Genomic DNA, 17,134 nt, shown 5'->3' on the forward strand with positions numbered 1-17,134 from the left:
GAAGAGTTTCTTTGATTCCAGAACAGAGAAATGCTTTGTCGTCAGCACACCACCTTTTTTCGGTGGTGCTTTGTGTTTGTGTGTCTATTTGTGTATGCACACCAGCAAGCATATGTGTGCTTTCCTGTATCAGTCTGTGCTTATGTGTGTGAGACTAAATGGTTTTATGGAGTGGGCTCTACAAAGCACCAGCAGGAGGGAGGATTTAACTAGAGAATGTTGGTCTGCAGCCCCAAACCCTCCACTGGGGTCAACCACATGACCAGGAAATGCCATACAAGCTCAGGGTGACTGCTGAGGTCCCTCATGATGGGTGCAGGTGAATGAGTGGGTGTGAAGGTTTGCAATCAGTGCAGGAGCCAAACAATGATGTTGATTTTAAGTGTAGTACCCTTCAAAGCTCAAATAATGACTTGTATGTCTTGAAATAGCTGTTGATTAAGCTAGTACTTGAATACCTTCACCATCCCAAAACAAAATATCCGCAGTGCTGATATATCAGATGACTTTGCAGAGGACTGATCTGCAACCTCATTTCCAAAAAGTTGGCCATGTGTAAAATGTAAATAAATGCAGAATGCAGTGCTTTGCAAAAGCCATTACATTTTTAACATCAGCAGGATTTTTCAAAAAAAGTTGGATCACCTTAAGGAACATTTTGTAATTGTTGAAAAATGTAAGTAAAACCTCTGCCACTATGGGGCAGTGTATCACCAGTGAGCGTGTAGAAATGGCTTCAGGTGTGTAGAAATGTTCTTTTACCTTTTAAATGCCTTTACCCAAAGTGTTCTTAATTGCTCTCCTGGTTAAATAAAGCTAACAGTGACTCATTAAACCCTAGTTCAGCTTGAGTGAATATCTCAACAATATGCTTTCAAATGAACATTTTAACACCAAACGACATTTTAATGATCTACAAAGTCTTCTGCCTTTTTTGGGAAAAGAGGTTGCAAATCAAAGTATTCAACTTCCTCTGGAGAATGTGGACAGTAAGTAACAGAGAAAGAAAAAGAATTGTACTCATTTATCTAAAGCAGAAGTTTTTGTTAGTATATCCTGATATATGAACAAATGTTAACAAATTCAAATGACTTAATACTGCAGGTGGCCTGGAATATAGCAAGCAGAAAGCATGCTGTAGAGTTAGTCATCACAACAGCTCTCTAAGCTTCTACATTTTTTTATACTGTGCCAGAGATTGTGCCCTATAATTTCAATCAAGTACTAAGAAAAGGAAAAAAAAGCTCCCGAGCGTACCGAGGTGAAATAAAAGCTGATGTTGAAAAACAGCTGGATCCCTACAGTAGCTTCCTCAGTTGAAAACTGCTTTGTTCTTTCAGCATTGTCAAGACGGCTTACTATTAGTCAGCAGTGAAAATTTGCAAGGAACCATTTGGCCTGTATGGACATGCCAACCATAGACCATCACACAGATTCCACAGGTCTACACTATAATGACTCTGAAATGGAGACATTTGATGTGCTGGTGTGACTGAATGTTTAGAAAGAATCCTGTGACACCGTGATTGACACTGTCCATCATAAGTGCTACATTACATTATAGAGTGCATGTGTTCTGTGCCACTCTGTTTAATTTCAAGGTTTATTACCATCCTTCAATATCACTCATTCAGCTGGAATTTATATTCACTCCTTCAAGGTCAATTAGAGAGATCTTAACTTTAAAAACACTTGGCTCTGAGATCAAACACAGATTTTTTTGTGCCAAATCCTCTTTGAGCCGAAACCACCCAGAGTATCAGCAGAGCTCCTGTATCCTCCCTCTTGCTGCCTTCATAATGCACGAGTTACATCGCTAAATGATTTCAATTGTACTAAAACCATCTGACTTTTGAGATGCTGTTGCACTGGTTTTAAAATCCATCTTCAGATTTGCTTCCAGACATCTCTCTTCATAGCCGCTCGAGACCAGATTCATTTTGTGCTCTTTGCAGCCACGACTACAAACATCATAATATTAAAATTCAAGGAATCATTATTGTGAAGAACTCTGAAGAGACAAACTGGTGCACTGATACCAAGAGAAGTAACGTGTGATGAATTGTAGACTGACCTGTAATGAGACGTCTGATGACCTACGAATGGTGCTGTTTTTGTTAGTTTGGTTTTTAAATGTCAAAGCCTGCCAGAGGGTCTAGAACAAAGCTCCATTACTGTGATCTGAGGCAACTGTTTTCACTAGTAGGGTGAACATTCTATGAGAAAAAGTGGCTATGGTCAAGATACTTAATAGAGCACTGATTGATTGATTGTGGGATTATTGCTTTGGGGTTGTTACATTTGGGCTTTAAGGTTGGAATGACCTTAGTCAGTGCTTACAAGGAAATGGCATCAGTGGAGAAGCTGGTGGAAACCTGCACAGAGAAACATGGACAAACAGCAATTACTTTTCTCTGTGGTAGGTGGGGCAACCCAAGGGTGACAAGGGGCCAAAGGTCAGAGTTGGTAGCAGGAAGCTGGCAGGCAGATCCCAGAGAAACACTGAGAGGCGATCGGTCAGTTCGGTGCTGCAGTGGGCAAGATGAAGGGCGGGATCAGAGGAAAGTGACTGCGCCGTGGTAGTTGGTTGGTAGTTGATTGGCAGGCCAGCGAGCGCCATGCATGTCCCGCCAAAATCTGCGGGTCATTGGGACTCAGTCTGAGGTGAGACAAGTTAAAGAAGAAAAAACAGATGAAGCGCAAAACGAAGAAAAAATGATAGGATGAAAAACAAGTTTGTTGTTTTTATCAGCCTTACAGGCTCTAGCTGATGTCTGCTGTGAGCTCATATGAATTATGGGGCAAATGACATTTTTAAAATTGTATTAGTGCTACAGCCATTCATCAATTAAGATGAGTTTAGCAACAGCAACAGTCTGTTGTCCCTCTGAACTCGGGGAGTCTGAGTGGTAAAGCTGTGGTAAAGATGAATTTATCCACCATGACTGGCTCATCTTCACTCTGAAGGTCTCCTCATTATTTCATTTCATAATTTGGTAAAAAGGTGAGCTGGCTTCACTACTCTATCCGACATGTAAGCAGGGAGCGGGTATATGTGGTTATTCATTCATAAACACACACTATCTACATTATCTATTTTTAATTTACTCCTATCGTACATGTACCACTATTCATAATTTTTATTTTAGGGGTCTACAAGAATAGGTGTATATGCTTTAATGTTGAAAAACCCCATTACTGTTGTCATGCTGTAGCTTCCCTCTGTACTTCTTTTCACTTTTCATGACACATGACAACAATAAAGCAATGTTGGTTCTCTACAAATCACCCAATTTTATAAAAGATGGATGTAGCCACTGTGGTATGACTTCCTTGTTAGTTTAAACATTCCACGTTCCCCCATCTTGTTGTTTTGAAACTGGATGTGACCACTGTGAGAAAGATCTGAGGGAAACTACATGTTCATACTGTCTGAAAGGCCAACCTTCACCCTCTGCTTTTCATTAAAAGGACTGTAGGTTTAGGGGACTTCAACATTGGCTCCCAGGCTATATCTTTTAGATAGAATCTGGCAGAGACTTGTGATTGAGATGTTAGTACTATATATGACCACATATTCACTCTCTGGTTACACTAAAAGATATGAAAATAGTGTTCAGTTTACATATATTTTGTTTTGAGCTGGGGTTTTTCTCTGTCATCTTACTTACCAACCTAACCAGCTAATGTTACTGTTAGCTATTCATTTTGCCTGCTTGTCCAAATATAGTCATGCATATTTTAAAACCCCAGAAAGGCAAAGACCAAAATGCCATATTCATTTCCTATTAACTGGAAATAGAAAGTGAGAAAGTAAAAGAGGACTGCTGAATTTGAATACAGCAAGTATGAGAGAAGCATACAGATGCTAACATAAGTCTGCAAACTATAATAAAACCACACATTGGACAATTTTCCTGTAGTTTTGAAGATATTGCCATAAAGATAATAGCAATCTTAAGTTCCTCAGATGCTGAAAGTGTATTAAGACTATTATTTTGCACCTGCAGGCAACAATCAAATTGTGTGCTATTCTGTGTTGATAGGCGAGATCTCTTAGAAAGTCAGCACAAGTGGCTCTGAGCAAATAACACCAGGCTTTCAGGCAGGTAGCCTAAGGTAGCCTTATCTAAAGCACTATCAAAATAGCTCAGGCAGAAATTATGCCTGGGTGGTACAAGGTGACACAGATAAATAACTAAAGAAAATCCTTGATTCAAAGCAAGGCATTTGCGGTTCAGTAGCAGTGTTATATCCACAGTATAAACAGAAACAGAGTGAATGCAACAGAATACACTACAATTGAGTTTTTGCAAATTCTCAGAGCAGTGACTTTCAAGCTACATATTGCTAATAAGTGACACAGTAGGCCATTTAAGCTGTGGATTTTCCTATATACTGAAGCAGCATTAGATGGGATTGTAATACTTTGGAGAGGTTTGCTCCAGCCAGGCGTTGGAAAATACATAAAAAGTTAGAAATCTTGGTTAAATTATCTATTGATTGTTTTCAAACAAAGTTATAACAGTGTAATTGTCACTTCAAATGTACAATGGAAAGCATTAAAAAGTGAGCAGAAGAAAGAGCTTTAACCCACAACTTACTGTTAACATTAGTTTACAGGTGTTAGCAGCAGCATTAAAAGCTTTAAGGAACAATAAAAAAAAATTCTGAGATTTCTTATAGTTGTACGCATGAACCATCCAGATTAAAGTCCCTACATTTACAGATTAAAGGTTCGCAGATATGAGTAGCATAGCGTGAAGTGACTGGCTAGGATTAAGAACCCTATTCTCATTTATTTGGCACTTCAGTAGCACACCTGTCATAATTGTAAACTGTATGCATTCTCAATAAAAAATGAAGCCAGTGTGTGTGAGTGTGTGCCTTTACACCCACTTGTCTCAGTGATGCATTTCTCTGCACTGAGGGGCTCCCTCAGTCCATCTCCCCCAAAAGGAGTGGGTGTGGTTTCCTTCATGCTGTTCTCCTTAGCAACACCTCCAGGTGCTGTTGCCTTAGCAGTGACTCCTGGTCCTGTTGTCTGAGTGCCACTTGGGGGTGATGATGTTTTCTGCTCAGTTTTCTCTTCCTGCAGCCAAAAATAAACACACAGTTCGTAGGGGTCAGACAGAAACATGGGCATACAAAGTTTGAAAACTCATGGTGGCACATGGTGGCCAGTAGTGGCACAATGAATCAGCAGAACCACAAAAGGTAATTTTCTGTGAGCTGCTAACACATGTTTAACTGTGTTTAAGAGTGACCTTTTGTCCATTGGTCTGTCCATTTCCTGCCCCCACGTTGTCCACGGATCCAATCTTAGACTTAGCCTTAATGTTTAGCTTATGAGACTCAATCTTCACATCACCACCACCTGGGATTAAAAAAATAAGGAAAAATTAATATGATGCCATTTGGGTTTAATGGCAAGAAAAAGCACAAATGTTTTGGGATGGACCTGGCTTGTGTTTGATGTTGTCCTTGGAGCCACATTTGGATGTTACCTTGCTCACATCAACCTTCTTATTCAGGATCTGCACCTGGGGTGGAGTACATAAAAATCTTGTCTTTTTATTTTCTAAGTCATTCAGTACAATGCAACTTTCACTTCAGCGTCCACTCAAGGCCACTTTAGAAAATCGCTATCATTCATTATACTGCATCTGCCGCATTCATATAGCGGCGTGACATTCCTGACAATGCAACAGAGTATGTGAAATTGACTCACAGCTTTTTTTACCAATCATGCTTGATTTCCTGTTTTAACCCGTTTCATTATTTTAGAAGGTGCCTTTTTGTTTTGTTCGGCAGCGCTCCGTTTGTGCAGATAAATCAGGACGAGCTGTAACTAGTCACACCATGACTGTAGAGTTGGCAGCTGGCACGATGACCTGCCTCACAACATGTGCTAAAATCAGTCAGATTCACATATAAGATGACAGGCTGGAGAATGAGATGACCATAACTCTGCTGATAAAATTTTATTAGTAACACAAACTGTCAAAACCTTTTGTTGGACCCGTAGCTTACCCTAATGTGAATGGATATTAAAGAATATAAACAAATAGTTAAAATCCTTAAAAGTCAGTTTAAATATCCATAATGTCATCTTCCACTATAAAAACACATCAGTGATGTAAGTAAATACAGAAAATGTAAATGCTGGTGTTTTTTTTTCCTGGATTTTGCCTTGATATCCTGTCTCTTTCCATTAAAATGAAACCACCATAAAAATTAGACAGTGTTTATGTCTTTTTTAAGTGAACGAGCTCAAATAATTATTTTATCCACTGTAACATTTCATCACCAAACGAATTCATGCACATCTCCAAGACAATGCGACACAGTTTGTGCTTCATTCAGTGGTTCTACTAAGGTGCAGCAGCTTGCAGATGTAAAATGTAACCCCCAGCATAGAAACTGTATTACATCATGTATAAAACATGCTTTAACTAAAAGAAACAGTGAAAACATCCAGATGATTTTCAACCAACACTCTCAACATAACCTGCTCCCAACAGCTTTAGTTTTTAAATCTCTCACCTGGAGACTCAGCGCTGTTTAAAGGTTTGCGAGTAAAGACTTAAGATAAAAAAGGCTAGGCCTAGTCTATGTACAAACTTGATATGTCTGTGTATTGTGTTTTAGTAATGCTAAGTTGTATCTAAGAACCTATGTTTAATATTGATGCTCATGAGGGAAATGCGAAGACTTTAGATGCAGCTGAAAAATGTTAAACCCTCAAACTCTCACAGCAGAGGTCCAAAGAGCCTTCGGGGAATGCTGTTGGTCAGCAAGTGGTGATTTCATACCTGTTGATCTCTAATCTGAAAATAACCAGCTTCTTCGCAGTTCAAGTTCACAGCATAAGTTTCTATGGCAATATACTCCAGTAAGAAATGAATAATCTTCTTAGTATAGAAAACTCAGGATGAACGCTGAAGTTACCTTGATAAGATTAAATCCTGCTTCATAGTACAGGCCTCAGGGCACCATGTTGTCACCATGAGTCAACCACAAAGCTCTACATACCAAAGTATTCTAGAGTCAAACATGAGGCCTGCTACAGCTAATTCTTGGCCATATTGATTTAATGTAAAAGGACAATAATCCCAAGCAAACCAGCAAATCTATAACAGATCTTAAGAGAGCTGTGTATAGACAAATCCCAATAAACTTCCAAATGATTGTTTTAGTTGGTAAGCACTAGTAAGTAAAAATGACACAAGGTATACTTTCTTTTTACCATGACCTTTTAGTATGACTGCATGTCCCCACACTGAAAAAAAAACCCAGTTTATTTGAGCTGACAGAGCAAAGTGGTGGTTTTGAGGATAGACTACAGTATGTGAAAGATGGAAACAGTCACAGTGACTCTGGCTTTCATTCATCAGATTCGACAATCTGGCTGTTATACCCTGCTTTATCAACTGTTTTACTCTAAATTGAGAACATAATCTCATCAGTTAGCAGCAGGTTAATGTATTAATGGACTTCTGTACAATCAGACCTCTTTTTCGACTACAGGAGTTGCCCCCTGATGGCCATTAGAGGTTTAAAGGCTCTTCTACAGTGGCTTAACTTGGAGACTAAATTAATATTTTGTATATACTCTGTGGTTGTGCGAGATGGCGATAGTGAAGCAGGTTTTCAGACCAGGTAGAAACAAGTCCTGAAAGGGTAGGCATGAGCACCTGCGGTCAGTTCAATTACTGAACGTTAAACTAAACCAAGAGGCAAAACCGCAAAGTGCATTTTTGGAATTGAACCTTGTAAATATTTTTGTCAGTCTCAGATCTTATGGGTGCTCCTATTTACTAAATTTGTTTGAAGAGATCCAATCAGAGAACACCGGAGGACAGTACAATGTTTATAAGTCAGACTGATTCAATTTCTTACGATGAGATTATGAGATTATCTGGCAATTGTTTAAACAGGAACAGGAATATTGTTTTGCAAGAGCAATACTGTATGAATGTGTAAATAAGGACCCAATACAATATGCATCCCCCAACGATGGACCTGATTTACATACCAAGAACATAAATTCCCATTTTATCTCTTTGTAACAAATACACCTGCTAGGTGTGTACAAGGCACAAGGGGCATTCCCAACTGATCAACCTTTAGAGCAAGATAGTCCAAATTAGGTTAAATTAGCATAAAATGTGAGAGTCTCCTTCCAGCTTCAGGAGTACTTACATTGCCACCTCCAGGGACATGTTTGATATTGTCCTTGGAGCCACAGCGAGAAGTGACGTGGCTGAAGTCCAGCTTTTTGTGCACTATCTGAACCTAAAGACAAGCAGGCAGACACACAGACAAGCAACATGAGGAAAGAAAAAAAGACAGAAAGAAAGAAAGAAAGAAAGCTGATCAGCTGGCAGGTTTAGTTGACAGGAAACAGAGTAGCCTTGTACTGTAAGTATGGAAGACTTTTTGCTATTCATTTTTTATAGAAGCTCATTGATGGTTTGCACATGAGACAGCAAAAATGCTTTTGGTACATTATGTGACAAACCATCAAAATGAGAATGTTAATGGGAAACATTCTTAGAAAGAATCAATGCAGATTCTTACAAAAATGAATGCATAATTAGCAAAAGATGAGAATACTGAGTGAATAACAACAGAGCGCTTCCATAAACAGCAATAGCTACAAAAAAAAAGCATAAGACAAACACTCAAAGATGAGAGAGAGTACATGCAAGAGTGCCGTGGACAGTAATTTTGTGTTAACACATGCTGCTAAAAGCAAAGCAAAAAAGCAACCGCAAGTGACAGATTCAGAACAACAGAGGGCACAAGGTGGTTTTAAAAAGATTCAAAAATAGACTAGTTTGCAGAAAAACCTGTTGTTCTGTCTGAAGTGCTTTCAGCAGTACACTACAAGCTGGAAGAACATGTTATATGGTCAGCTTCTCTCCTTAGTATTTCAGCTTTGGCTACAAATGAGATACATAACTGAAATGTAAAAATCTCTGGCTCTCTTCCACAGCATTTCTTTTGTCCTGTCTTTCTTCTCTCACCCCAACTGGCTGCGGCAGATGGCCGCCCCTCCCTGAGCCTGGTTCTGCCAGAGGCTTCTTCCTGTTAAAGGGGAGTTTCTCTTTCCCACTGTTGCCAAGTGCTTGCTCATAACAGGTTGTCTGATGTTAGAGTTTTCTCTGAATTATTGCAGTGTCTTTGCCATACACCATAGACATAGGTTTGAGGTATAAGTAGAAAACAATTATACTTATCCAATTTAAATCTGATGCCGTTTGCTTTTTGGGGGTTCATGAAACTTTAAGAAGTCCAGTCACTTTCCTTCCAAGCTCCTTAGACTACCATGACCTGGATGACTGAGAACCTACCTGATTGCTAACCTCAAACTGCAAAAGAAGGCTGTCCTAAAATTAATGTGTTGAAGGCATACCATACTGTGGGGCCAAAGAGCTCAGTGATCCGATTGATGTGACATTGAATCTTGAATCTCCCTCAGTAGAAGGCCTGTGATCAACCAGAAAAGTTTGCTTCTACCTGTGGTAGTGCCATCCAGTGCTGACCGATACAGGGAAGGTTAAACAATTCAGAGTTAAGTAACCTGGATTCTTCCTGCCTCTTAGTGAGAAATCTAATAAGTCAGATCAGATTTGTACTGATTCCAGAAAGTGAACAGCATGACAAAGCCTGAATGATACCCTTTGCTTAGGATGGAGTATTGTGTAAAGTGGGCTTGCAGTGCACAATGAAAAACTAAACTTGATCAGGCTGGTTAAAACTGAATCTTGCGGGTCTCTCTGGGTGTGAAGCCTATCTGGACAATCTGGGTTTATATTCTGAATTGGGGCTGAGTAATATGTTGCAGATAAAAGACATTTTTGAGCAAAGCAAACTTGACTCAACCTGCCAAAATGTGACTTTGGTCACTTCTAAACATGTTTTTTAACATGTTATAATTGATTTGTATCTTGTTCTGTTTAATCTGAACAAGCCCCTAAAAACAGTTAGGGATCACTGTCGGCCTCTCTCGGTTTTTATTACCACTGTACATTTTAAAGCTCAGTTTTTAAACCCTTGTGATGTAACTACAGCCCAGCCCATGCAAAAGTATACTAATGACTAACCTTGTTTTGTGGATGGATTATCTCAGTTGTTCTCCTGACTGAAGTTTGGTCCGTTTACAGCATCCTGCCATGCAGTTGCATTTGTCAGTGAAACTTCTGTCAGTGAAATGCATGTTTAAATTGTTGTTGTGTTTGCACTGTCTTGTATCTCTATCCCATGTAGCAAGTAGGTCTGGCCCGGATCTGGTATCAAGCTGGCACTGCTGGCTGACTTCTGGCATGGTAAGACATATGTCATCCAGATATGGGCCTGGCATAGATGGCACCATTTATGTGATGGCATGCCACATCTGGCCCGATTGTGGATTGGTTTATGTGGCCCAGGCTCATAGAAAACAGGTCTGGCCCGGATCCAGCATCAAGCTGGCACTTCTGACTGACTGGTGCATGTCAACCAGATGTGTGCCAGGTCTGGCATTGATGGCACTAGTTATGTTCCTATTTTCCTGTTTTAGTTAGAAGACCCAAATGCCATGTTGCAATACTATACTGCTGTGGTAGCCAACGTTTTAAATGCAGGTTTGACAGGTTTGTGAGTGTAAACTTTATCCAAAACCTAGTGAGGGTTTACTCATGTTTACCATTGTGTGGCTGTAGCTCAGGAGGTAGAGCCGGTCACCTACTAATCGGAAGGGTAGTGGTAAGATCCCTGGCTCTTCCAGTCTGCATGCCAAGAGTATGAATGTAGTTAGGAAGCACTCAGTTTAGACAAAGTGTGTTAATGTGACATGTTGCTTAGAGCACTTTCAGTAATCTGGGACAGTGAAAAGGGCTATATAAGAATCAATCCATTCATTGTCTGAACAGAGTTTCTTCATGTTACTTTTCCACTATTATATTCTGGCGCATGTTGTTATTACATGTCTTGATTAAGGTACATATTAGGCTGACATCTAGGGCCAGAGCTGAAACTGTTCTGGGCACAGGACCACCAGTGTGTCTGCTGCTGGTCCATGTGTGGGCCACATCTGGCAAACCAGATCTGGGCCACCAAAAGGCCATCATTCTTTGCGGTGTGTGGGCCAGATCCGATCCATACCAATTTTGCTATGTGGGATTGTTCTGTTCTGCCTGGTGTTGCACTGTTTTTTTGCACTCCCTGTGTTGACTGCCTGTTATATAAATCACCGTAATTTTGAAGGAATGCTGTCTGGTTTCACTGTGACTACCACATGGTTGAAATGACAATAAAGCCACTTGACTTGAAAAAATACCCTTCATAAATAAACTTTAATTTTTAATTACCTTTTAATAAGAATTAATCCAACTACTATCATTATGGCCGGAGCATGAAACGTGTAATCACTTCTAATGGCTTTTTGAGGCCTTTAATCTGCTTGAAAACTCATGAAATTTTGCCCTTTGAATTGAAGATGGCATTTCAGGAGATTATTCATGCTGTTATACTTTTGCCAACTCCTCCTTGTTTTTTTGTAGGACCAACTTCATATTTGGTTAGTCTCAACTACAAACCTGGGTCATAATGTGGAGTTTTTGAGTTTTCGTCAAAAAGCATGGCCGTGGCGACACAGCAAATTTCAATGATCTGTCACTTGCAGACAGCTGAGAAACTAAGGGGCTGCACCAAGGTCCAGTATATGATAAAGAAGGATTATTTTGAATTTTGAATCATTCAAAGCTATTCTAGTAAATTCCCAAAATAAAAATATAGAGCCAGAAATGGAAATAATAGGCTGCCCTTTGATGTCTTCATCTTTTTCACAGCCTAAGGACTGTGGACTGTGGACTTTGGACTCACTAGTGTGTCCAAAACTTTCTCAGGTAAAATAGTCAAAGCTTTTAAGATGTTGCAGATAAGCCACTTTGATGATGAAGAATCAAAAGCAGCCACCCTGTCCTGCTTCTATATAAGCTAACACCAACCTGTTTGTGTGATATCACTTTGATTGGCTCTGTCGCTGCATTGTAAAAAAGCCCTGCAGCAAGCCTAAGACGCCTTCCTCCATTCTCTCTGTCTTTGTCTTAGTGTTGCTTCTCCAGGATGAAAATGGCATGATGACGCAGGTGGCACCAGCAAAGGATGACTCACTGAGCAGTGAGTGCACATACACTTAATGCGTAAGCACGAACACACACAAACACACAGACAAAAAGCAGCAGACTCCTCAGTTTGTATTCCTCACAGATAGCACATCATAAATATCCTAATTGATTTCAAGCAGCTGCATGGTTCTCGTTCATCATGTCTCCTTAATTTCTAATGATTCTCATGCTATGCTAGATAAAGAAGTAGGATGATGAAAATATTTTAGTAAATTACCGCTAAAAAGTGGCAACCAAGTGACACTTATCCATGAGAGGAGACCACATTTCAAAGAATGCAACATCAATTTCAGCCAAAGATAATGCGTGAGATTAATTTGCATTTTGTATTTGTACACATATCATGTCTTCTAGCTTTTCTAGCTAATGGTACACACTCTGTTATACTACCCATGTTCTGTATTCATTGCAGTGGATTAATCTTAGCACAAAGAGTAAGTGAATTTGTGTTTGGTTGATTATTTCTTTGTTTCTAACAATGCTTCTTGGCAGTAAATCTTATATCAATGGAAAGCCTGTTTATTTCCCATTAAATGGTGTCACATTTGTAAGAACAAAGCATTTGTGGGTAGAGCAGCAGTTGGGTTGTGTGTCACACCCATGAAAAACTTGACAAAGCCAGACAGCTTATTCTGCTATTGACTCTTGTTTGGTGTTGTTTATTGGATTGGGTGATTGAAGTCTGAAAAAACAAGACATACTGACAATTTATCAATTTAACAACCGGGGGGAGGCTCAGTAGCATGTGGAAGAACCACACACGGCTCTCTGGAGGTAGTGATCTTGGACCGGTTCGCTCACAGATTGGGTAGGGTAGCTTGGGTAGGCTGTTCATGCAAGAGTGACCAACACAGCCACATTTGCTGACGAATGCATCTGACAGCAGCGTGTTGCTGCGTGCAAAAACTGTATTTCAGTGTTTGCTATTATCCATACACACACACACACACACACACACACACACACACACACACACACACACACACACAATAGCAGCCGCCCTCGGGTAACTCTGAAAACGTTAGAGCACTTTTGCAAATATGTGATGTCTTGATAAATCGAGCAGGTATTTGAAGTTCACACAGCACCATTCTCACATGAAAATATCTTAAAAGTTTATTTTGTGACCCAGAAAGAGTATTATTTCAAACTCCGCCACTCTGTGTTCCTCCGCCGCTGCCTCGTTTCGAGACCAAAACAGACAATCAGATTTTTTTTGCATCCAAGTCTGTGATTGGCTGGTTTTGTGGCACAAATATAACGATGTAGAGAAAGAGTTGAGCGTGCACGAGCAGAAATGTTGAGAGCGCGAGCAACACATTGCGAGCAAGCGCAAATGCAAAAACTGAGCGAGATGGGCTGCTGTTGTGTGTGTGTGTGGATAATAGCAAACACTGAAATACAGTTTTTGCACGCAGCAATGAATTTTGTTCACTCAAATTTAGCTTTTCTTTACTCTCCTCAAAATGCAACACTTGCACCTGCAATTTTTTTTATGTGCGCTCAGAATAGTGGCACAAAAATAATGCCATAAAATTGCACATTGCTTACCATTTGCATACAGATTCATCCTTTTTCTGTTGCCATTTCTCTTTTTTTTTTATCTCATTCTTGAACCTGAATAACCTCTTGGTTATTCACGATTTGTTGTTAAAGCACCTACAAGCCTCTATATTGAGGCAATCCAAGTTAAGCCAAGAAATCATTGGGATTTTTAAACATTTTAAAATAGTATACCAAGTTCTTAGACTTCACTAGAATATTATAAACACACTGAATATACTGCATGAAAGAGTCAGACACTACAAGACTCCCTTTGCACTGAGCTGTTTACTCCAAGCAAATTTGAGATTTTAAAACTTTATATAACGCAGTTAGAGCCTGTCCAGAACTGCAATAATGACATAATATGATATTGTCCAATAATGATTTTAAACAATTACACTTATTAATCAAGGTACTGGTGTTAGAAATTAGTCTTAGAGTTGTTGTTTTTTATACTTGTCTCTTACAAATATACCATACAATGAAACCTGCTTTAGTATCAACAGACAGAATATGCAGGTGCATGTAGGAATGAACAGCAAGGTGGAGTGTTGTTCGAGATGTTGAGCAGGTGGTGCTTGTGATGAATGCATACAGAAGGGTGAATGTACTGGGGTGTGAAGGTGTCAATGGCAAGGACTCACTCTGGCCTTGGCAGCAGGGGTGGAGGGGTCTGATGTCTTGTTGTTCGGGGTGGAAGAGACCTGAGGAGACAACCAGCACCCCTGGTCAATACAACCTCCAACCAACCAAATGCTACACCACAACGAGGTGGACGACATGGGTGTGATCAAAAGAATGCAAATGCCTGGACCAATTGTGTGAGTGTAATGGATGTTAGAGCTACTTAAAAAAGAAGCCGAAGAACCAAATACATTAACCAAATGTGTGGGTGTATGAATAATATTATATAATTATATAATATTATTCATACACCCACACATTTGGTTAATCAATTGATAGTAGTGGCACCGGTTAAATGTTAGAATTTATTTTTGGGACAATTTAGCATGAAGATCAGGAGTATTGTGCATTCAGATGGTAGAAAACTGGAACAGATGGAGCCTTTTTAAAACATGACATTAGTACAAATGTAGTAACATTTTTCTTTTGTTAGTGACAAAAGCTAATCAAATACCATCACAAAAAAAGAGTGTCGGCTTATTTATACAGTCTGAAAACAACAAATCAAATGTCACATTTCTGGAGTGTACCACTGCTCACATAAACAGCACTGATATTATTGCTAAATACTGAGGTGGGAAAGGCTATTAGTCACATAAACTGCTCCTGAATAGAAAATGTAAACATAAGCAATTTAGTATCACAAAAGACTGAATGAGTCAGTGCCAGTAATTACGATGCAGGGCGCCGATGTGTTTGTGTAAAGAAGCTTTCAAAGAGTAAAAGCGTGTTTTGAAAAGCAGGGAAGATGCTCCTGTGAAACACAATGCCTGAAAGAGTGAATGGAGCGGTTAAGTACAGTTCATAGCAATATTTTCCCTTCCGACTGCTCTTTTGTTACACACAGAAAAGTACAAGGTCAGGGCAATTTCACAGAACTATTTGCACAGAAAGCAACAGCTCCTTTTCTACAGTAATCTAACTTTAATTGGCCATACAATCATGACTAAACGCTACTGTCATGGTCCTGGGCCATGTTGGCACAGTGTTCTTAGTTTCCTTGTACGTTTGTATTTTGTTCCTTGCTTAGGCCATGTTTTCTGAGTTGCCCTGTTGTGTTGTTCCCTAAGTGTTTTCCCTTCATGGCTTTTACCCCCTGTGTGCCCCTCTGTGTATCTGTGAGCCCTCGTCTCTCCTTATGTTTTATCCCATGCTTCCCCTGCCCATTATGTCTAAGTTCTCCCCGTGCTCTCTCTTCCCCCTGTGTGCCCTCTATGTATTTATGAGCCCTCGTCCCCTTTCGTGTTTATTCCGTGTCTCCCCTGCCTGTTACGTTGGTGTTCTACTCGTGCTCTCTCTCCTCCTGTACTTCCTGTTTCACCTCTCCCGTCGGTGTTCAGTTCACCCCGCCCTGTCTCGTTATGATTATCAGTGTCACCTGTGTTCCCCGTGTGTTCCCACTTCCCTCGTTAACCCTCTGTGTATTTCTGTCTGCGTCTCCCTCTGTTCAGTGTGACGTCGTCCCTCATGCCGTGTGTGGATCTCCCTGTGTCTCTCTGTGAGTTCTTAGTTTGTAGTTTTCCCAGTTTAGTTTTGTATTTCCTATGTTCTGCCTCTTCAGCAATAAAGCTGCCTTTTGAGTTTATTCCCTCGTGCCTGTGAGTCCTGCATTTTGGGTCCTACTCCTGCCTGCCGCACGGCGATTCATGACAGCTACAGGTTGTGGAAGTTAAGTGTTGCTGAAAAGGTGCATGGATTGTGTTCCCCTGAATGGGAGTAGTGGCGACGTCTATGCTGGATACAACAACACCCAACCAAACACTGCAGTATGACCAGGCAGGAGAAAGTAATGGATGTGAAAGGAAGATATTAACATAAATATTTGTTAATCATTGTGCACCTATTTTGGTGCACAGAAAGACACTTTGTATCTGCAATTTCAGAAAAGGTCAGACACATGGAAATGAAACCGATGTAGTTAGTGCAAAAGAACGCAAATTAACTTTGACTATCTAGAGAAACACAAAAACATACAAACAAGTGGACAAAATGTCAACAAGTGTATGAGGAATGCAACTATTAGTTGTGAGAACATTTAAATATAATTCAACATTTTGCAAAGTAGACGTTCTTGATCAGTGTAAAGTAAAAAGTGTAAAGTGTGCGTGTTAGTCCCCATAGGGAAATAGTTTCTCTGCATTTAACCCATTCACCCAGTGAAGCAGTGGGCAGCCACCAATGCAGCGCCCGGGGAGCAGTGTGTAGGGACCTTGCTCAGGGGTACCTCAGGGTAGCCGTTCAGTGGAGTCGAACCCCCGACCTTCCGATCATGGGGCCACCACTCTACCTACTGAGCTATCCCTGCCCCGATTATCTGAATGATCAACATAAAGCTTGAACCCATTAGCTTAGTTATTAGCATTCAACCCTACCAGAACCTCTGAAGCTCAAGAATAAACATATTTTATTCCGATTTCATTGTGTGTGCACGTATGTAAATTTGCCTGACTGTATTTTGCTACTCTTTAGCTAATACTACGACGGACGTAGCTAGTGCGACATCAACCATTTTCATGGCTGCAAAACAAAAGACGATGCCACCAGGGGCCCGTTCTTCGTACCTCGCTAAGTAGGTTAGCCGGATTAGATTGTTGACGATTTCGCGTGATCCTGGATCAGTCGGTTCCCCGAAGCTCATCCGGGACTTGCTGTCATAGCAACAGAGCCGTAAGCGTAAACCTGCTCGGGAGCAGGTTTACTTTATGTAAACAGGATTAGATCGCGGCCAC

General features: G+C 40.3%; 1 protein-coding gene across 3 annotated transcripts in view; it reads right to left on the reverse strand.

Moving 5' to 3' along the window:
* Positions 1 to 2,086: 2,086 nt before the first annotated feature.
* LOC113011196 (uncharacterized) overlaps positions 2,087 to 17,134 on the reverse strand; it is a 129,808-nt gene continuing 114,760 nt past the window's right edge. For 2 of the 3 annotated variants that reach the window (XM_080293289.1, XM_026150630.2), the window contains 6 exons: positions 14,366 to 14,425; positions 8,206 to 8,298; positions 5,462 to 5,543; positions 5,268 to 5,377; positions 4,900 to 5,092; positions 2,087 to 2,659 (listed from right to left, as the gene is read on the reverse strand). In XM_080293289.1, coding sequence (XP_080149415.1) covers positions 2,655 to 2,659; positions 4,900 to 5,092; positions 5,268 to 5,377; positions 5,462 to 5,543; positions 8,206 to 8,298; positions 14,366 to 14,425 — 543 coding nt within the window. In that variant the 3' untranslated portion in view covers positions 2,087 to 2,654. The remainder of the gene's footprint in view (positions 2,660 to 4,899; positions 5,093 to 5,267; positions 5,378 to 5,461; positions 5,544 to 8,205; positions 8,299 to 14,365; positions 14,426 to 17,134) is intronic. The other variant, XM_080293288.1, reaches the window with a different exon arrangement.

Source organism: Astatotilapia calliptera, chromosome 18 (genome assembly GCF_964374335.1).
Source record: "Astatotilapia calliptera chromosome 18, fAstCal68.1, whole genome shotgun sequence".
NCBI classification, from domain to species: domain Eukaryota; kingdom Metazoa; phylum Chordata; class Actinopteri; order Cichliformes; family Cichlidae; genus Astatotilapia; species Astatotilapia calliptera.